The sequence below is a fragment of the Artemia sp. Qi Xiang Cuo genome, chromosome 13, assembly GCF_049724085.1.
Source record: "Artemia sp. Qi Xiang Cuo chromosome 13, ASM4972408v1, whole genome shotgun sequence".
Classification (NCBI taxonomy): Eukaryota; Metazoa; Arthropoda; class Branchiopoda; order Anostraca; family Artemiidae; genus Artemia; species Artemia sp. Qi Xiang Cuo.
In genome coordinates, this window is record NC_142806.1 from 60,790,748 (window position 1) to 60,813,358 (window position 22,611).

The following is a 22,611-nucleotide window of genomic DNA, read 5'->3' on the forward strand; positions in this document are numbered from 1 at the left end:
TTTTCTTTTGTATTTTATACCTGTATTTTCCTTTTAGGGTGTTATGGTTCGTCTTATGCTGGTTTTGGCTCCAATTATGTGTGTCTTATCTGGTATTTCTGCATCAACCCTTCTTACAACTTATTGTAAAAAATACGTAACTTCAGCCCAGGCTACCCGTCCCGACGGGGCTGTCAAAGAACGAAGAAAAGATCGAGCGGCTGTGGATAAGATATCTACCGACTTTAATGCTAAGGTAAATATTTTCTAATAGATAATATGGTTGCAGTTCAAATTTTGATGAAAGAGGCTGTTAAGTTAATGTTCATGGCTCCTTTTTTTTACATTAATTAAGTAAAAAAGTAAATTAAGTAAATTAATTAAGTAAAAAAGTAAATTAAGTAAATTAAGTAAAAAATTTTTTTTTTTCAACTAACAGCAAGGAATAAAATTAAAACTTAAAGCGAACATAATTTATTACGTATATGAGGGAGGCTGCCCCCTCCTCAAACTTTAAACCCAAATTCAACTTTTACTCACAAAAACTCAAACTTCAGCGTAAAGAGTGAGGTGCTTGGGAGGGGTCAACCCTTTCACATACAAAATAATTTCGGTTCGTTTTAATTTTAATGTTGCTCCTTACTTTCCGCTGAAAAAAAAGGTTTTTTTTACTATTTAATTTCTGATCGTTTTTAAGTAATGCGGGGGAATCCGGCTCCCCTCCATGGAAAATTCCCTCCCCCCACGGAAAATCGCTCCTTGGAAAGCTCCTTCCTCGTAAAATACCCCCCCCCCCTTTGCTAGGAAAGTTCTCTCGGAAAATTTTACTGACGATCCTGCCTGAAAAATTATTCTTAGCACACTTTCATTTTGAAAAAGACTTTAATATCTGATTGTTTTTCAAATCATGCCGGAAATCCTCCTCCGTGGAAAATTTATCCCTAAATCCCCCCAGTGGAAAGTTGTTCCTGCAGAAATTTCCCCCATGGAGAATTCCTCCCTTGGAAAATCCCCTCCCTTTACTGGAAGATCATCTAGACAATTCCGATCCGCTGAAAAGTTCCCTTAACATCTCCAAATGTGAAACTGAGTCGGCAAAGAGAAAGTAAGATGAATAAAAAGAATATCGCCTAGGAATGCTGTCAAATTCCCCCTGTGTTAAAGTTTCCATGGAAAGCTCATCCCCCGGAAACTTCCTTCCCACGGAAAATTCTCTTCTTAGAAAATCTCCCCAGCAGAAAAATCCCACCCCCTAAAAATATCTGTATACTTTCCAAGCTTAAACAATGGGCAATGTCATAACTTACAGACATTTCTCTAGGGGCTATGGAAGGGTCGTGTCATCTTCAAAGACATAGTTATTGCCCTTTCAACTATACTGAACAAAATGGTTATCTTGAGATTTGGATCGGACGACTTTGGAGAAAAAAAGGCGTGGAAGGGGGGGGGCTAGTTGCCCCCCAATCTTTTGGTCACTTAAAAAGGACACTAGAGCTTTTAATTTCCGTTCGAATGAGCCCTTTCCCGATTTTCTAGGACCATTGGTTCGATACGATAACCCCTGCAAAGAAAAAAATAATAATACACACGCATCCGTAATCTTTCTGGCGAAAAAAATCACCATTTTCACAGATGGGAGCTTGAAACCTCCTCAGCAGGGTTATCTGATATGCTGAATCTGATGGTGTGGTTTTCATTAAGATTTCTTGACTTGGCTCTTTCAAAATCAGGCAAAATTTGTCAGGCTCGTAGCTTTTGATGGGTAACACTAAAGCTAATGAATCTTATATATTTGGAATCTGCATGATAAGCGAATTCTTTTGATGCAGCTATTGATATCAGCATTCCGTTTTTTAGAGTTTCAATTATTATTGAGTCACGTCGCTGCTTACTTACAGCTCGTTAACACGCACCGTTTGATAACACATTTTGCTCCTATTTATATTCGTTTATCTAAATTCGTATAAAAAATACTATAAATTCGTATAAATTCGTACTAAAAAATAAACGCTGTATTATGCTACTTTTAAAATTACAAAGGAAACAGAAAAGAAAAGGGTCATTTATTAAATGCTGTAACGAAATGGGGCACGAAGTGGTTTGCAAATCTGTTGGTATGACACTTGACAGGTTGTAACTTTTTCTGATGGCCGGTAAGTCTGCTGATTGATGCGAAAGGTGGAACTTCTGCTGCTACAAATACTTTCGGTTGCTTCTCTGATTCAACCTACTTACATTACTCTTCAGCTGTACTTACTCTACCATTCTACTCTAAAACAAAATTTATGTGGTTTTCTTTTGCCCTATTATGTGCGTTCTGAGCATTAAAACTTTTTGAAACACTTGGCCAGTTAAGCATTTGTTGTTGTAAATGGCAAATTACATCCGGGGTAGTTGAAGTTAGTCTGATAAGACGCCCTTGTGACATTGAGGTGCACTTTTTATATATTTTTTTTTTGTCCTTATTTAGACACAAGTCTTTTATGAATATTTTTTTTGATAAGTGCTCTTAATTTTTGCTGATTATAATTTAGATTTAGAATATTATTGGTTCTTTAATGCTATTGGTTGTAACATGTTAGCATTGTTAATTAGTTTGTTAATTAGCATTGTTAATTAGTTTGTATTGAACAATAGAGTGTTGAAATCACTTTTTTTATGATGTAAAGCTTAACAAATTAACAAATTTTTCCCCAGTGGAATTTGGCAGATTGTCACTCTTGATTTTGTTAAAATCAAGGGTTAAGAACCCTTGTTTTTTTTTCAACATTTAGGACCAGTTTCAAGTATTTATTTTGAACACAACGGATGTCAGCCAGGGACGCAACGAGACAAGAGGGGCAGATTAGATCTCCCCCACCCCCAAATCTTAAGTTTTATTTTATCTTCTTATTCAAACCATCAAATAAAATCGTTTTTTATCATTGCCCTCTCCCCTAGGTGCGTGACTGATATGATCAGTAAATATCGATTTCGCCAGAAAGCCAAATATGACTATTTCTTTCATTAAAATAAAAACTATTGGTTGTCACTGAAAAGAAGCCGTTAGCTTTGTTTAGAAGTGAATGAACTTTTCATGATTTTTTCTTTCAGCACTAGTTTCCCCTCGTGTACGTTTTTTGGATGTTCTTTGCTGAGCTCAGATGCAGATTCCCCAAATACTAGAAAATGATATATTATTTAAAAAAAACACATATTAAAAAAGGAACATATAATACATACCAAATCTACCATGTCCAATATCTTACAATTTTTTTATAGATGGCGTTCGTCTATATTTTCGACCACTCCACATTATTTACGGCATCATTTAATCTGCTTAAAGGATATCATCATAACGGCCAGGATGAATGCAATCTATAAAAAAATTTATAGGATGGCATATCATTTAGCAAAAATTTGTATTTTTTTTGCAAAGTTGGAAAAAAAGGAAAGAAGTGAGGATAAAGGCTCTCCCCCTGGAAAATATGTTATCTAGGATTATTTTCTATATTATGAAGTAAGAATTATTTTATTAAAGTGTCTCCTTATGACCTGGAGTGGTCCCAAATTTATACCATTTGTTATTTTTTTCAGTTTTCCACGGGAATGATTGGAGTTTTTTCGATCATGTTTTTGTTGTACAGTCTACATTGTGTTTGGGTCGCAGACGAAGCATACAGCTCGCCCAGCATCGTATTGCCCGCAAGAGGTCATGATGGCTCACGAATTATTTTTGATGATTTTCGAGAAGCTTACTATTGGCTGAGAATGAATACTCCTGAGGTTAATTTTTTCCCCTTTTGTTCATTCTATCATCATATTTCTTAGTTTTTCTGACTATAATTTTATTTTTTTATTTATATAAGCAGTAGAGGTGGGATGAGGTAATAATTTTACCTGAAACCGAACTTTCGAAGAAAAGAATTTATTTACATGATAAACGCTGTTTTTAATGGAAGCACATTTATTTTGTTTTTATACATAAAATTCCAAAATATTCATACAAGAAAAACATAAATAATAAAAACAATTAGCAATACTATTCATTAAAACTTTAATAAGTGGATTAATTTTGTTTTCTATCATCAAAGCAGATGAATGTTTATTATAAATATTTGTTTGATAAATATTCACAAAGAAATATAAACATATAGCTTCATAGATTGACTCATTCAGAAGTATCAATTGTTTCTCTTCACAACCTTACTGCAGATTCATCAAATTATTATCACTTCTGTAAATATTTTATACATTTTAAAGTAGTAGCTCAGTATCTGAACACTGAAGATTGAGCCTCTCTATTTAATAATTTTTCTCCCCCCCCCCCCTATAGACCCTGAAATTGTGATGTTTTTTGGTTGTCTATAACCTGTATTTTCCATGTAATTCAGCTTTTTTCTCCTCCCCATATACACCCTGATATTGTGACGTTTTTTAGTTGTCTGTATAACCTGCATTTTCTATGTAATTCAGCTTTTTTCTCCTCCTCCCCCCTCCCCCATACACACACACACACCCTGAATTTGTGATGTTTTTGGTTGTCTATATAACCTTTATTTTCCATGTAATTCAGATTATTGCTAATCCCCCCCCCCTCCTACAGGTTGAAATTGTGATGTTGTTTGGTTGTCTATATAACCTGCATTTTCCATGTAATTCAGCTTTTTTTTCACTGGATCAAAGTGTGAACGAACATGCATTGCTCTACTGATCCTCTCTTTGAGAATAGTTTATATTCTCTTTATATTATCTTCTTTTTATATTATTCTCTTATATTCTCTTTTTTATATGCTCAATTATAGTTTATAGCTGACATTGAATGTTTAAAAGTCCAGTAATATAAAATCTCCAATTACTTCTATATTTTCGTACAGCTTTATTTTTTAAAACTCTATGTTGCTAACTTTCTGAAAATTTTGCGCTAAGCAAAATAGTGGGAAGTAATTGGGAAGTGGAATAATGGCAAAGTGAATTCGGAATAAGTGTATGACTAGTCCTGGTCATAAGGAGACATGTTAAGAAAACAATTCTTACTTCATAATATGCATAATAATCCTAGTTAACATATTTTCCAGGGGGAAAACCTTTATCCTCACTTAATTCACTGTTGTGCAATTTTTTTAACAAAATTGTGAAAAATAAACAAATTTCACTGCATTTATCCGTTTTCAAATATTCTATATATGAAAGTTAAACACCTTCATTGTTATCTACCGAAAAGATATAAATAGGCTAATATTGATAAATTTAGGTTCAGTTAGGTTAGGCTAGGTTTGGTTAGGTTAGATTAGCTAGATGGCTCTTGGGTGTTTGTTTTAAAGGATTTTCAAGACTTGGAGATTTGACATAATAAAAATGTGATTAAAAAACTGGAAAAACAAGGAAGATAGTGAGGATAAATGTTCTCTTCCTGGAAAATATGTTAACCTGGAAAATATGAAAATATGATTATAATGCATATTAGGAAGTATTAATTGTTTTCTTAACAGGTATCCTTATGACCAGGACTGGTCTTGCACTTATAGCGTAAATTCATCGGAATAAATGTGAAGAACGAGCAAGCCGAGCCTAAAACCACACCCTATTCAAAATGTTACTTCACGTCGAATCGTTGCAAATGCAACGTAATGTAACTATAATGACAACGTAAATTTCAAAACAATTCAGTTCTGTACATGTAATTATATCTGAAGATACAAATGAATTACATATGGTAATATTTTTTTCTTAGTTTTTGGAAAAAAAATATTTTTTTCTTAGTTTAATAAGTCTTCAAGTAGTCTTGTATTTTTCTTTTTACTAAAAGAAATTTACCAATACTGCCTTGCAAATAATTCGAAGCTTTAAATACATAGTTTCATATATTGAATTAAATATTTCTGACATTTCAACCATAATAAATCTGATATGCAAATCGGAAGTTCCGTTTTTTATACAACATATTTTTTAAGCCTTTTTTACATAAAATTCAAAATATAACCTATATTTAAATAAAAGAAAGTCTGATCTCTGAAAAGCATAAAAAAGTAATAAAAAGTTAAGCAAAATACACTTGTATGAAAATAGAGCATAACAAGAAAGTAGGAAGTCTTTATGTAGTTAAACTTAGATATAGTCGGGTTTGACTCTGACGGGGGGGGGGAGCGTGTTTTTCCAAAAACACGAAAATTGTGTTTTTTCAATGGAAAGGGGGCCTCTTAAGGCCAATCTAAATTAGTTATTTCATACCCCTCTTCCGCTGCTATTACCTATCCTTTTTAGAACTATTTATGTAAATCTGAATAAAAGAAACAAACTGTAATTTCAGAAGTTTTTACATTTAGTTCTTTTCATAGGTTGAACATTAAATTTTACAATTTTTTCACCATTTAGGATGCCAAGATTATGTCTTGGTGGGATTATGGTTATCAGATAACCTCAATGGCTAATAGAACAGTGCTTGTGGACAATAACACGTGGAATAATACGCATATATCGAGAGTGGGACAGGCAATGGCATCTTCAGAAGAGAATGCTTCCCTTATTATGCAAGAACTAGATGTCGACTATGTATTGGTCATTTTTGGTGGACTAACAGGCTATAGCTCTGATGGTGTGTAAGCAGTACTTCCTTCTTCCCCTTTTCTTCTTTTCTTTTTCTCTTCTTATTCTTCTTTTTTTCGACTACGTATTGGTTCTTTTTCGGTGGACTAACTGGCTGTAGTGCTAATGCAAGCTGTACATAGACTTCTTTTTCTTCTTCTTATTTCGTCTTCTTTTCTTCGTTGTTTCTTCTTCTTCTTTTCATCGACTATTTATTGGACATTTTTGGCGAGCAAACTGGCCATAGCTATCAAATTGTGTCTTCTTCTTCTTCTTCTTCTATTTCACAGCAGGCGGGCTTTTCAGTTGATACTATTTAGCCCTTTTCCTTTTGCTTCACTCTGTGGGCTACAGAGCTACTGGCTTGGTTGTCTCTTATTTATTAGATATTCTCAGATATCTTTCAGTAAATCTTTCGACTCAAGGAGTTCAAATATAAGATGATAGATATCGATTTCTGTGCTCTGTGTGCAGGTATAGTCGGCTGAGCTCTTGGCTGATAGTGACATTTTGTGGTGTTTGAAGCACTTTAACAGTTTACAATGCAAAGTTTGCTGTGCAGACGTCAGCATATTACATTCAAATAGGCAGTGGTCAATTGTTTCATTATTCATAATACAATACCTGCAAAGAGGGGACAGGGGAACTGAACCACTTGAATTAGGAAACTGATATGAGAATGCAAGAAAGTTTAGTTCATTTGTTCCAGAACGAATTCTATGATAAATTTTAGAAAAATACTTATTGGGAAAGGGGGAAAGAGTAGGATTTTTCTTATTAAACATAATATTTGATAGTCTCCATTGGTAAATATCTCTAATGGGGATTGGTCTCCCACTTGGCTGGTCAATATTTATAGCATTTTTTGCTATTTCATCAACCTGATGATTACCACTTATACTAGAGTGGCTAGGAATATACTGGAGATAAGTTCTTATGCCAGTTGAAGCAAGATTATCTATAATACCAAGACAATGATAAGTGTCAATATCCAGCTTATACTGAGGAGCTGAAGACAGCAACTCAAGGCTTGATAAAGAGTCAGAATAAACTATAATATTATTAGAATTAGCAATCAAGGGTTTATTTTCCATAAGGTGTTCTAATGCCATGATTATGGCATTTAACTCTGTAGACATTATAGATACATTATTATACAATCTCTCACCCATTGCAATATTCAGGTGAGGAAGGAAGGCACCACTTGCTACCTTCTCATTCATTTTGGGCCCATCAACAAAGATTTGGAAATGGTTTTTATAAGTAATTGTATTAAGTTCAGCAAATTTTTTCTGGACAAAATCGCTGGGGGTTAAATCTTTAGTCCACTTTGAGAAATCAGTATTTATTGTGGGGATTGACCAATTCCATGGAGGGGATTGGGGGAAAGTAGGTGCAATAGACTTTGCGGGTATAGGGAATTTCTTCTGAATATCGGCATACTCATCTGCAATGCCTCTATACATGGCTGGATTTCTTAACCAATTATTTAGAGTGTATGAGCTATTTGATTCAATTTTTGTAAGATGTTTTATAAAGAGAAAGCTACGTCTCTCCCTTATTGTTGTTAATCCACTCTCCATAAGCAGAAACTTGGTTGTTGTGGGTTTCCTAAGACCAAATATGAGACGTATTATATCGTTTTGTATTATTTCAATTTTTTGCTTCTGGGTCTTTGCACATGCACCATAGATGATGAGCCCATAGTCAATATGGGGTCTTATATGTGATTTATAAAACTGGAGTAAGGTTTTCTCCTTACAGTCCCAGGGTGTAGAAAGAAGTCTTTTTAGTATATTTGTTTTCTATAGCATTTTTTTATTGTTTTTGAAATGTGGAAGTGGAAATTAAGTTTTTGGTCAAGCATGAGACCTCGGTAATTAATATGATTATCTTCTGGGATAGTTGTTCCATTTAGAGTTAGTCTTACATTAACATAATTTCACTTTCGTTGACGTTGGATTAGTCTTGACTTGGTAGGTGCAATGGGTAAATCTGAATGTCGAGAGAATTTTTCAAATCGGGAGAGTGATTGTAGCAGTTTTGCCTGTGCATTCTCAAAGGTGCTGCCGGATGGCCATAGTACCAGATCCTCAGCATATTGTAAATTCGTATGGGGAAGGTTCATGTCCCAGAGATATATGGCAAAGAGGAGGCAGCTGGGGACTGCTCCCTGAGGAAGGCCTTTGGTTATTGTCTTTTCGGGTGAAGAGGCTGAACCTACACAAACAATGAAACTTCGCAATTCTATGAAAGATTTTATAAAAGATACTAGCTTGGGGGGTAGTCCAAGGTTTGCAAGTTTAATTAAAAGGATTTGGTGGTTCACATTGTCATATGCCCCTTCAAAATCTAGGAAAGCTGCAACTAGGACATTGTTTTTTGAGAATGATTCATTTATTGCATTTTTTAATAATATGAAAGCATCTGTTGAGGAATGGTGTTTCCAGAAGCCAGTTTGAGTGTGAGGGATCATATTGTTTTTTTCAACAAACCAGAGGAGTCGGTAATATATCATTTTCTCCATTATTTTCCCCATCACAAGAGTAATCATTATGGACCTATAAGACTCAGGGTTATTTTTGGGTTTATTTTTCTTTAGGATTGGTAGGAGGGACGAACATTTCCAGATATTGGGGAACATAGATGAAGCCAAGCATGATTATAACAATTTAGAAGTTCCTGTTTGTAAGAAGGGGTGAGATTCTTTATCCATGTAGGGTGTATTTTGCCTTCGCTGCCCCTAGTTTTTGGCCTAAAATGATGATTTGCATTATTCGATTTCGGGATTCATAATGGCCTCGTTATATACTCGGATCCCGGAAAAAGTTGATAACTTGGGTTAAAGGGAACTGAAGGCATTTTGTTACAAGTATTGGATGCAAACTTATTAACAAAAAGAGCAGCAAATAGCCTAGCTTTTTTCATAGAGGGCATTATTATGTAGAAGCTCATACAAGAGTGAATTGGTGGAAGTCTGTTTCCCACAGATATGGCTTATGACTTTATGTGTAATTGGCTCATGTGTTTCTCTGGAGATATTATTTGCAAAATTATTCCAGTAGGTATATTTAGCATTTATTATGGTCCTTTTTAGATTAGATTCTGCTTGTAATTTTTTTAAATATGTAGTAGGTGATGGTTTGTTTAAGAATGTTTTCTTAGCTGCCTTTTTTGTTTTCCATTTATTTTGGCACTCATTTGTACACCATGCTTTGGGAATATGTTTAGGGAATGTTTTCCTGGGTGTTGTCCTGGGGATAGTATGATTAGCTGTATTTATTAGTAAAGATGTCAAAACTTCAGCATGTGTGTCAGCTGTTGCGTTTGAAATGCATGAATTTTGGGTGAAACTTGTAATTTTATCATTTAGCTTATTATGAAACATAGGCGGATTTGCTTTAGTGTTGATATATTTGGAGGTATGTGATAGGGTTTCGGCAGGTTCGTTTAGGAAACAAACTATGGCAAAGTTGTCAGTACATAGAATATCAATTTTATGTATACAAGTCTTATTCAGGATATTTAAAGATACAATTTGTAGGTCAATTGTAGAGAAACTGCCACTTTTGGGGTTGAAATATGTATTCAGATTTGGAGGGGTAGCAACAGCTAATTCGTTATTATTTAAAGTCATACGCTCAATGAACTTATCAGCTGTATTTGCTGGTTTATTCCCCACAAAAGGCTGTGGGCATTAAAGTCTCCCCAAATAATGATATTTTTCAACATATTAGAATCATTTATATAGCTGAAGAAATCCATGGCATCCGTAGTTCGGCCATTAGGGTTATAAAAGCTTAATATGTAAGTTTTTCTATTATTCAACCAAACACTGATACCAATTGCATCAACATCATTTACAAAATCTGGAAAGTTGATACCACAGAAATTTATGTTATTTTTAGCTATTAAAGCTACTCCACCTCCTTTTCTCTCTGATGATCTATCCTTTCTCAGGATAGTGTATCCCAGAGACTTAATTTGTTGATTTTGGGTTAAATGAGTTTTCTGGAGGCACGCAATATTGATGGAATTATTATTTATAAATGATATTCGTTCATTTAACTTATTTTCTGTAAGTGATCTTACGTTCCACTGGAGTATTGATATGTGTTGTGTTGTTGATTTACTTTTGATGTGACAGTGTATCAATGATCAGCTTTGTTAACAGTAAAGCAAGATCTTTTTTGCTTGAATAGTCATATGATTAGGTATGTAGATTTTTGCAAATTCGGCAATGATTTTTGTTTTCTGTTGTTGTTGTATATTCATGGCCTGAACTGCATTGCAGTTTAGAATGAATAAACATATATTTGGGGTTTGCATGTTTGGTTGTGCATCCAGTTTGTCAGTTAAGGGATTAATTCCTGGTAGTGTTTCTGGTTTGTTTCTTGTTGGGAGGGGGTACCAGGCTGACCTCATCTCACTAGGCAAGGAGGCTTGTTGGCTTGGTGATTCTTTCTGATAGAGATGTGAGCTAGGGGGCTTAAAGGATGGTGTTTTGTAAGGAGTGCTTGATGCATTGGGAGTGTTTGACTTGGGAGTTTTATTTGATTTCAATATAGGTTTTATTTGGTGTGATTGGGCAGCATTTGGTTCCATAGCTGCAAAAGGGTATGGAATGGCCTTCTCTGTTACTATTTGGAGTGTTAGTGCTCTTTTCTTACATGCAGGGCATTGTGATTTGTTGGTGGATTCATGTGGGCCTTTACAATTGATACATGTAGGCTGAGTGTTGTTGCAAGTTGTCAACTCTTTAGGATGGGAGCCTTAACAATTACTACAGGCTAGGAGAATTTCATTGCATTTATTTGTTGTGTGTCCCAGTTTCAGACACTTCTGACACTGGATAGACTTTGGCTTGTATTCCTTGTGCGGTTTAATTTGCCCAAATAGGAATAACTTTTCTGGGATATTAATTTTTTCCTTCAGTGTAAATAAGAAAGATCTACTTGTTTTTAATCCATTAGAGTTGTGTTTACCCAGTTGAGTGACATCTTGTACAGGGATTGCATTACCAGCCCTATCTGAGAGACCTTCTTTTAACTCCTGAATTGGTCTTGCTAGGCGAACATTATATACTACTATTTTTGCTGGAGATTGTTTTGGGTTCCATTTAGATGAATTAATTGGGGTATTGTCAGCCGATCTTAGACTCTTTCTTCTTCTTCTTCCGTTTTTCATCTTTTTCTTTTATTCTTCTTCTTCTTCTTCTTTTCTTCGACTATGTATTGGACATTTTTGGCGAACAAACTGGCTATTGCTCTAAATGTGTGTTTGCCGTACTTAGACTCCTTTCTTCTTCATCCGTTTTTCATCTTTTTCTTTTATTTTTCTTCTTCTTTTCATCGACTATGTATTGTACATTTTTGGCGAACAAACTGGCTATTGCTCTCAATGTGCGTTAGCCGTACTTAGACTCCATTCTTCTATTTCCGGTTTTCATCTTTTTATTGTGTTCTTCTACTTCTTCTTGTATTCGAATATGTATTGGACATTTTTGGCGAACAAACTGGCTAATGATCTCAATGTGCGTTAGACGTACTTAGACTCCTTTCTTCTTTTTCCGTTTTTCATCTTTTTCTTTTATTCTTCTTCTTCTTCTTTTCTTCGACTATGTATTGGACATTTTTGGCGAACAAACTGGCTATTGCTCTCAATGTGTGTTAGCCGTACTTAGACTCCTTTCTTCTTCTTCCGTTTTTCATCTTTTTGTTTTATTGTTCTTCTTCTTCTTTTCTTCGACTATGTATTGGAAATTTTTTGCCAACAAACTGGCTATTGCTCTCAATGTGTGTTAGCCGTACTTAGACTCCTTTCTTCTTCTTCCGTTTTTCATCTTTTTCTTTTATTCTTCTTCTTCTTCTTTTCTTCGACTATGTATTGGACATTTTTGTCGAACAATCTGGCTATTGCTCTCAATGTGTGTTAGCCGTACTTAGACTCCTTTCTTCTTCTTCCGTTTTTCATCTTTTTCTTTTGTTCTTCTTCTTCTTCTTTTCTTCGACTATGTATTGGACATTTTTGGCCAACAAACTGGCTATTGCTCTCAATGTGTGTTAGCCGTACTTAGACTCCTTTCTTCTTCTTCTTCCGTTTTTCATCTTTTTCTTTTATTCTTCTACTTCTTCTTTTCTTCGACTATGTATTGGACATTTTTGGCCAACAAACTGGCTATTGCTCTCAATGTGTGTTAGCCGTACTTAGACTCCTTTCTTCTTTTTCCGTTTTTCATCTTTTTCTTTTATTCTTCTTCTTCTTCTTTTCTTCGACTATGTATTGGACATTTTTGGCGAACAAACTGGCTATTGCTCTCAATGTGCGTTAGCCGTACTTAGACTCCTTTCTTCTTCTTCCGTTTTTCATCTTTTTCTTTTATTCTTCTTCTTCTTCTTTTCTTCGACTATGTATTGGACATTTTTGGCGAACAAACTGGCTATTGCTCTCAATGTGCGTTAGCCGTACTTAGACTCCTTTCTTCTTCTTCCGTTTTTCATCTTTTTCTTTTATTCTTCTCTTCGACTATGTATTGGACATTTTTGCCAACTAACTTATTATAGCTTTGCTGGTGTTTAAGCTGTACTTGGACTCTTTCTTCTTTTTCTTCTTTTATGTCTCCGAAGCTGCAATAGGGTTTAGAATTAGATTAGACTTATATCAAATAAAAAATTAAATTTCGGGATGCAGGTTCCCAAAGGCAAGGTGTTGGTTCCCTCGAAAAAATGCAATTATGCTTTCGTTTTTCATATATATATATATATAACAAGCCTACTGCTGTAACTTGCATCGAATGGACAAGCTACTCATACCATTAGATTTATTAGTTTCAGATCTATCCGTTCAGCTAGCCATTATTATGATTCTGCTGAGGCCTTTTCTTACAAAATGATATAAACTTGCTTTAAAAATCGGAAAATTTTGTGATTCTACGAAAAGACATACAATTTTGTGACAAGCCTGTAACTATAACTTGTATAGGAAGCACAAGATACTTGTATCATAAGAATTTATCAGTTTAGGTGTATTCATTCACCCAGCCAGAATTTAAATATATATATATATATATATATATATATATATATATATATATATATATATATATATATATATATTTGCATGTTATTCGCCTATTGTCAACGTATTTTTGAATTTTTAAAATGCGAAGCAAATTTCACAAAATACAATTGGGTAGCTGGATAAAGCTGAATCTCAGCTATAGAATGATCGCAAAATATGGCACGACTGCTGAAAATCAACTTCAAAAATGGTACAAGGAATATAAAGCCTACGTCTACAATTGGATCTCTCCGGTGGTGTCAATACGTAGAAATGACGTGTGTCAACTTTTTTTGGGAATATTCTCATTGAAAAATGCTTTTTTGGTATTTTTATTAGAAACAAATTACGAGTTTGACCCCCCCCCCCATAGAAATTGGAAATATAACCACTCTGGTTATAGCTGATAACAGTAAATGGACAAAAACCAAAAATAGTCTTTGTTTACGTTGTGGGCCATAAATTAAGCCTCATTAAAATAGATAGACAAGTGCAAAAAAAAAAAAAAAAAAAAAAAAAATGTTGAGATACAACCTTCCAGACTGATCATTAGGATTTTGTAAGCTCAGTAAACAAATGTAACACCAATTTTTAATCCAATTATCGCAACTTCTCGTCGATTATTATACTTCAAATTTGCAATTTGGATAATTAATTTCTGGTAAAAATTGAGAATAGTACATCAACATAAACTAATGGATTTAATTTTTTGTTGTTGCTTTTATATCGAGCTATTAAAAATTGAGGGGTAGGAAACTCCCTCATTTTATTTTAGATTCCCCCTCAATTCCCCTAATATACAAATAAATTCTTCTTTGTTTTTCGGGTTTTGAAGAAATTGAATATATATTTTTAACTTTATCATAGTAATTCACGCTAACCTTTTCGAGAGTATCCATATTCCCTCTAATCGAGCAGTTGGTGTTTTATTTAAGTTTTTTTCAAAAATTGAACTTGTAGGCTCAATCCGCAAAATTCAACCTGGAGAAACTCAACCCAATGAAAACTTTACTCGGTGAAACTCAACAAAGCTCAACCTAACTCAACCTAAGCTCAACTGGCTAAGACCTTTGCACCAATTGAGTTTAGACGGAATTGATGCATTATAAGCCTACCCATCTCAACTTGGATCAGAGCTAAACGGCCGCGAACCAAAAAGAAAAATTAGAAAAATAGTGGATACATGTTTTGTTTCAAGGCAGTTATGCGTGGTATTATTAACCATAAACGCAGCTACTCAGTATTCTGGTCTCTGTAGCAAAGATGAATAACCAAGGCCGTATCCAGGGGGGGGGGGTTAGCCGGTTTGAACCACCCCCCCCCCCGAAATTTTTGACCGAGTCGATAATTAGTAAAAATTAGTAAAATTAGTCGAAAACCGAGTCGAAAATTAGTACCCCCCCCCCCCCCCGAACAAAAATCCTGGATCCGCTCTTGTGAATAACGTAAAGTAATTTTGAATAAAGAGTAGGTCAGCAATGCGTATCTACTAACATAATTGACATTATCCATCTATTTCTTATCTGTTCTTTTCGGGAAACTTAAAGCTAATCTTTTTATTACGCATTTTGTTACGCTAATAATTTTTACGCATTCATCCTCCTGTTATGCCTTTTAACAGTAGGCTGCATAAGCTGTAGTGCGTGTCAGTAAGACAACGAATTGTCTTATAGTGTAAAAAACACTTTTTACTCCACTCCAATCACCATTGTGCTTGAGCATGCGTTCTTAACGGATTGAGGACAAAAAGTAAAAGGCCTTTTAAGGCCTGCTTTAAATAAGGCCCTCTATTTTATTTCAATAAAAATTAATGATTATAACTATTAAATTATTTATTTGAAATTTTTGGGGCCCCTAAAAATCAGGGCAAGTGCCTCCGCCAAGTCGTCCTCAGTGCTAAGCAAAAAAAAAGAAGACAAAAAAAACGAAAATCTAACCTTTCGAAGTTACGAAGTTTTATTTTTCATTTTGTTAGTTTCTCTCCTCTCTGAGTTGCATTTGTCATGTATAGCCAGTGTGGTCTAAGAATGTATTTATAATAAAAGGCAACACAATATCGGCTGGCTTTGACAGACTATTTGAGATTATCTTTAAATCAAGTAAGTTTTAAGAAGTAAAAAGAGCTACCGCCTCTTTTTACTTCTCTACTCCTGCCTTTTACCGCCTCTACTCCTGGGTCGTACTTTAAGGCCTGCTTTAAATACTTATGAATTCCAAATATCAAGACCTTTGTGTTTCAGTGGCAACTGTGAAAACACCTGCTATAATACACTCCAAAAACAAAACCCTGTAGGTAGCTCAAAGCTCTTGTTTATTTTTTTTGTCACTTTTGAACTTGATGTTCTTGTGTATTTTAATTTTTGATGCTTCTATGCGTGATTTTTTGCGTGGATTTACTAATAAAAGTTGTTTTAGAGGAATTACACCAATAAACATAATAACAAAGAAGAAGATGAGTCTTCAGAAGGTATTCATTCATTTTGAGTCCATTCATCAGAGGAAATAAAAAAAAGAGTCATCTAATTGGTGGATAACATTTTCTAGACCAGCCTCTTTGGCCCTATCTTTTTCCCATAAATTAGTTGAAGTCTCTTTAGCCAAGTCAATTTAGCCCGGCCTCTTTGGCTCTATCTTTTTCCAGAAATTAGTTAAAGTGTAGGTTCTATTTTGTCTGAATCGTGCTCACGAATATGTTGTCTATGTGAATGGTTTATTGTTCTGCCCTGTATTGTCACTGATCCGCCAAATTAATTCTATTTTAACTCCCTTCTCCTCCCCCTCTGGTTGTGTCTCCGATCTAAAACTCTTCAATTTTTTTTTTTTTGTGATGCAATGTTATGTTTCCTGTAATAATTAATTGCAGATCAAATATGGGAAGCTCATTAAAGATTAAACTTCGGTGATTTGATTTTGCCCTATTAGGATTAAAAGCTACTAGGACCACTAATAAGGGAGTGTTGCCTAACTCCTAATTGCAGACTGAGTATTGGAAACTCATTAGAGAGGAAACTATGGTGCTTTAGCTTGGGTCTGTTAGAATTAAAAGCTACTCGGGCCACTAACAAGGCAGTGTTGCCTAACTCCTAATTGCAGATTGAGTATTAGAAACTCATTAGAGAGGAAACTATGGTGCTTTATCTCTGGCCTATTAGTATTTAAAGCTACTCGGGCCACTAACAACGCAGTGTTTCCCAACGCCTAATTGCAGGTTAAGTAGGCAGTCAGCGTTGTCAGATTGTACACCAAGTATCGGAAATTCATTAGAGAGTAAACTAATGAACTTTAACCTGGGCTTTTAAAAGCTTCTTTAAAGGATTAAAAGCTGCTAGTGTAATGCAGTGTTGTAAAACAGAGTTAGAAATTCTAAATAAGCTTAACTTTGATCTATTAAAATTTGGGTTTCAGTTCAAGGCTCAAGTTCTTTGGGCACAACCTAAAATTTTAGGGAAATAAATTGTTTTGTTTTCTTTCAAGTATTGAATATAACCATTGATATAGTATTAGGGGTTTGTTATTATGCGCAAAATGGATTAATTAAAAAAAAATAGACAACAACCTAGTATGCCGTTTTTGCAAAAGTTGTTCTTCTTCTTTCGACCGAATCTAAAATAAAACTAAATAAATGTCCTAAAAATAGATATAGCTTGTATTTAAATTCGGGCTTGACAATAAGGTATAAACTTTTGCTATGTAATGTCAGATGACATTTGTGTTTTGCTCGATCAACTTGATCTTCTTCTTTTGTCAGTTTCCTGTACTCTTTGTTCCAGATATCAATAAGTTCCTATGGATGGTTCGGATTGGTGGTTCAACTGATACTGGCAAACATATTAAAGAAAGTGACTATTATACACCAACTGGTGAATTCAGAATAGACAGAGAGGGCTCTTCAACAATGCTTAATTCCCTTATGTACAAATTATGCTATTACAAGTTTGGCAGCATGTATACTGAAGGAGGTAACCTTTTTACTTTTTTTTTCCGGCTTGAATAACATTTTTTCACTTTATTCTCGAAAATACACCTTAGAACACGATAAATTACCTTGTGTTGTGTTTTTACGTTTTAATCATGACAGTGGCATGGTTTCATGACATCTTTTGCTCACAGTCAAATTTAGATTACGTAGTAAAGAGGTTGCTCAAATGTATTTTTTTAAAGTAGAGGGGGGGGGGGCTGAATGTATACTGAGCAATCACCACTTCCATCATGTAGTTTATAGTAAAACTTGAGTAACATTCTGTATGTATATGTACAAAAAATAAGGATTCTCTCAAAGATTAATCTAAAGGAATTCCCATTGAAATTTTCACCTAAAATCTACTTCTTTTCTTGTCTTGAAGCAAAGATTAAAAAAAACGTAATTGGTGAAAAAAATTGTACAATCTTCGTGTTAATAGTGGCCCAGGCCTGACAGGTCCTTCTTAAGTGTGTTTTGTTGTTAGATATATTTGTCTAGTGTACTGAAGGAGGTATTGACAAACGGCAACATTATTTAAACTCAACTGTTTTTTTTTTCCTTATTTAATCCAAAGGTTTAGCACCCAATACTGTTTAAGCGTCGGTAAAACTGGTTGCATCTTTGTAGTTTCTGGAGAAAAAAAATTATTCAGAAGGAGGTGACTTTTTTCTGGTTTGATTACAATCAAATTAGGTTGTTACTTATAGATAAAAGACCTATACCATTCTGATAACTAATAATGTAAATCTGTCAGGATCCTCACCTTAGTTTATGCTATAGGTATTTTCCTATAATTCTTCATATTTCCCATGTGATTGAACTACTCGCCATCAAGGTAGTATCCAGGATTTTTGTTCGGGGGGGGGGGGGGGTTGGTTGTTACAAAAAACTCTAAAAAGCGCATAAAAAATTGTTTATGTACAAATTCTTTCGTTCTTACGAGTCGGACAAACAATTCTGGGGGGGGGGTCAAACCCCCTCGATAGGGTCTTGCTAACCTTGTTTTTTCGATGCCACCCCGTCCCCTCAAAAAAGAATTAACTACTCCTGTGTACGTATCTAGGCGCACTATTGACTACATCAATTTTACCGGAACATAGAACGACAACCTTGGATCAGTACGATTACCCTGCTTATTGGGGGAAATTACAAATTCCTATCCTGCACCAAAATTAACCTAAAACTTAAGCCCAGTGGCGTAATTTCGTCAAAATCCTCGGCAGGGGGGGGGGAGAAGTTGGAACCAATTTTCCCAAGTCAAGTGAAAATGGCAGTCAAAACTGAAAAACGAGTCATTTTGACAAGATTGTTTTGCAGAAACTAATTTCAGCTTGGGGGGGGGGTCAAACTTGGGTTTGGAGGGGGGAGTTTCCCCCCTTCCCCATAGCAAATTACGCCCCCGTTTAAGGCGACACGATACATTAAATTATCACTGTATCTCGTCCATTATAAACTTTTATTAGTTTGTTTGGCCCAACTAATTAAAATTGAACGGGTGGTCTTATCATAGCTTGAAGAGTTTGGATAAGAGATCCAAATAAACAGCATAAAAAAAAACACTTTCCGAGAAGTTTTGGAAAAACTATTTAACCTCTCCTATTTTGTGCCAGAGATAGAGATATTCTTTTTTTTTCTTTTTTAATTGGACTCGGATATGGGTGTCTATGTAACTGTGGAATTAATTTATGATATAGATCTTTGAGGCTAATGTTTGTATTTTGTTAATAATTTATGTGACAGAGGTTGAGAATGAGAGAGGAGAGAATACTGGTAACAGGTCATATCGTGTTGACAGTAAGATTAAGGGAGAACACCAAAATGATCTTGCATAGTCGAGATCCTGACCACTTGCAAATTAGTTTGAATCCTAGTTATTGCTTAAAACATGAAGAATCTAGTCTGATTTTATTGTTTAGAATAAGATAATATCTTGTTTCATTAGGTCGAGTGGCCCTTGTGGCACTGTGGGGCCGAGTGACCGCCGGTCGGGTTAAACATTGGGAGACTATTTAGTAGAATACATCCTATACAGCTGATTTTCTTTCTTTGTTTTCTTTTTTTGTTTAGAAGAGAGGAAAATTATATATTAACCATTTAGCCAAATGTACAGTTCTCTCTGGGAGGGGGGGGGGAGGTTGTCGCCATGTTTTGGGTGGTAAAGACCAAAAGAAACTAGCGGCAATATTTCTTTCTGAGGGACTTGTGTTCGGGGGATCGTAATCCACATATGTGACGTAACCATTCATATATTCCGGTTCCCACCATTCCAACAAAATTTATTAGCAAACAATAGCGTTTCTGCAAGCTAATAAGAGTTTTTTAGCTGATACTATTGGAGAATTTTACTAACAAATTGAATCGTTCCTGGAGAATTTGTAGTTCGAATTCAAGAACTGATAATTCAGCAAAGCAGGAAGTGTTTTCTATGCTATAAACCTTGACATGACTGCTAATATTTCTCAGTTATTAAGTTCGTATTTTGATTTCCTACAAATATCTTCAAGGCATCCTAGCATAGTTGACTGTGCTGTTTTTTCCCCCAGCTTTTATGCTTTTTATGTTCCTCCCCTCCCCCGCCCCCCTCAATCAGAAGTTGTCTTAGCATTATTAGGTAAGAATTTTTGTTAGCTACCACTTTTGTTTCTGTTTGCTAACAGATAATTTTTACCAAACAATGTTAGTTAACAACGGGATGGCGGTGAAAAGCATGTACCAACAATAAAATATTCACAGATAGTGCTTTGAAAATTACAGCCTGAAAATAGGAAATATGTACTTCCAGATTTTTTCTGTCTACTCTAGAAATTATTCACAACTCTTTACGTTTCGACTATTTTGCATTGGTGGTTTCTTCTCGTTTGCTAATTTGAGCTATCATTCCAACGCCATCTAAAACTGTATATAGTATCTTAACTGTTTTTGCCCTGCTACAGGTAGCAGAAATGCTAATATTCCTTTTGTGGTGACTTGTGTTCTTGGCATTGTGATTCAGCTAGCCAAGAATATGATAATTTCATAGGCGATGCTTTAAAAAGCACAGCTTGAGAAAGGAATATATGCATGTTGATAACTTAACTCTATCTCAAGATTTTTCCTCTTTTAATTTTGAGCTTGTTGTGAACAATATTGCTAGAATTTCTAATTAGTAAAAGACAATTTTCAGGACGGCCACCAGGTTTCGATCGCGTCCGAAATTCAGAAATTGGCAACAAAGATTTTGAGTTATCGACCTTAGAAGAAGCTTATACGACTGAGCACTGGCTTGTGAGAATATATAGAAGGAAACCTCTTCCAAATAGAGGTGTATAATTGGAGGCTGGGCTCTTTTTTACCAGTGATTCATTTTTGCTGATTGAAGTTTTGTCCTGATTATAATAAAGCTGATGCTATTTTTCAGGTTTTGTCTTTCTTTTTTATTCTTTTATTTTTAAATTAAACATGAAGGGTTTTCATCAATTGTTTTTATTTTATCTGAAAAATACATGGATTTGTGCGGGGGGGGGTGCATTCCCTTTTTCATGGGATACGTTATTAAAAATTTGTTTTTATAATCAAGTAGATATAAAATTGCTATTGGCAACAAATATTGTTTGCAAGGTATGTTTATGCGTTTATTTTTATTCAATTTTTGCATAAGTACTAAGGTGTTATATTGTAGGTTTCGATTTAAACCCTGCAATATAACGGTAGCATCGTCCCATTTTCTAGGGCTATAGGGAACAAAAGTTAAGATGGCAAGGTCGTGTTTTAGGGATAAAGGATGGTAAATTGCCTGAAATTGTACTTTTTGACCATTGGTCAGGACCCAACCAAAGGGGAAGGGAGGGGGGGGCTTTAAGAGATAATACAAGGGAAATGTGAACTTCATGGGAGGGAGGGATGTGTGACGCCTTGAATAGATTGGTGTGGAGAAGGAGTGTGCGCAATGGTGTTGGCCTCGGTGAACTTGGTACTGTAATAAGTTGTTAATATTGTTTCACAAGTGTGCATTCTTACATTTTTAGTGATCTATCACAATATTTACGTAAAATATTCAGTGCTAATTCTCAGTGTGATCTGTTTATTGACCTTTATTCTAATTAAGTATCTGACTGAGCATCGATTTCCTATATATGTTTCTTTATATCTAAAATAGAGAAGCTGATTTTTTTTTTTTTTTTTTTTTTTTTTTTTTTAACAAAATGTTCATTCTTTTTTTTACCTTAACGGTGGAGATAAACAGACACTAGAAAAATTTGGCATTGTTTTGGCTATTTAACTAAGAGGATCGGTATCCTGTGATTTTTTTCTGGCTTTTCCTCCTTGCTTTTTTCCGAAAATCCTGTGTACCCTCAAGGAAAGATGATTTGTTTGGTTGATAATTTGGGTACCCTTTTCAGCGTACTGCTTAGGTTAGGGTTTTTCGGTGACAGGCTGTCTTGTGAATCATGTTAATGCTGTGGAGAAGCCAAAGGGATAAGGGGAATGTTCTCAACAGACTGGTAAATCACATGAACTTCGCTATAGCCCCTGCCCTCCGGAGTGTAAAGATTTTACTATTTTCCCGAATTTCTCATGTAGTTCACCTTTTTGTTCGTATTATTTTTTCTTCTTTGTTAGTACTGAAATCTGTCAATTTGTAAATACTTTTCACTTTGAGGAATTTTATTTAGCTGCTGCTGTGTAAAGCTAAGGGGATATTAAACAAAAAGAGCTTTTTGCCGAGTTGTTAATTACCATCGTTGGTTTATCCAGTCTGTGCAAATATATCTGATGGCTATATTTTTAAGATAATCTTGTGTTTTTGAAGTTCCTTGTGGCTGTATTCTGGCTGAAATCGATTATCGTTTCATGTGTGGCAATTTTGATCAGGGCGATATGTCATTTGATGTGTCACTCAGGTGATATGTCAATTTACTACTAAATCCTAGTCGTGCAGGATATTCTTTGTGGGACTAAGAATCAATCCAGTGCTTTAATGCTAAAAGGGAAAAAATAGACCCAGTCAGATTATGTTCTGAAATGCTTATATGGGCATCTGTCTCATAGCCGAAACCTGAGTGAAAACT

At 34.9% G+C, this 22,611-nt stretch overlaps 1 protein-coding gene across 1 annotated transcript in view; it reads left to right on the forward strand.

Annotated features, from left to right (window-relative positions):
* Nucleotides 1-20,961, forward strand: part of LOC148945506 (dolichyl-diphosphooligosaccharide--protein glycosyltransferase subunit STT3A-like) — a 43,234-nt gene extending 22,273 nt beyond the window's left edge. Inside the window, exons 5-9 of the mRNA XM_089099503.1 lie at nt 38-235; nt 3,556-3,744; nt 6,334-6,553; nt 17,373-17,561; nt 20,727-20,961. Of these exons, the coding sequence (XP_088955629.1) occupies nt 38-235; nt 3,556-3,744; nt 6,334-6,553; nt 17,373-17,561; nt 20,727-20,872 (942 nt within the window). The 3' untranslated portion in view covers nt 20,873-20,961. The remainder of the gene's footprint in view (nt 1-37; nt 236-3,555; nt 3,745-6,333; nt 6,554-17,372; nt 17,562-20,726) is intronic.
* The last annotated feature ends 1,650 nt before the right edge of the window (nt 20,962-22,611 follow it).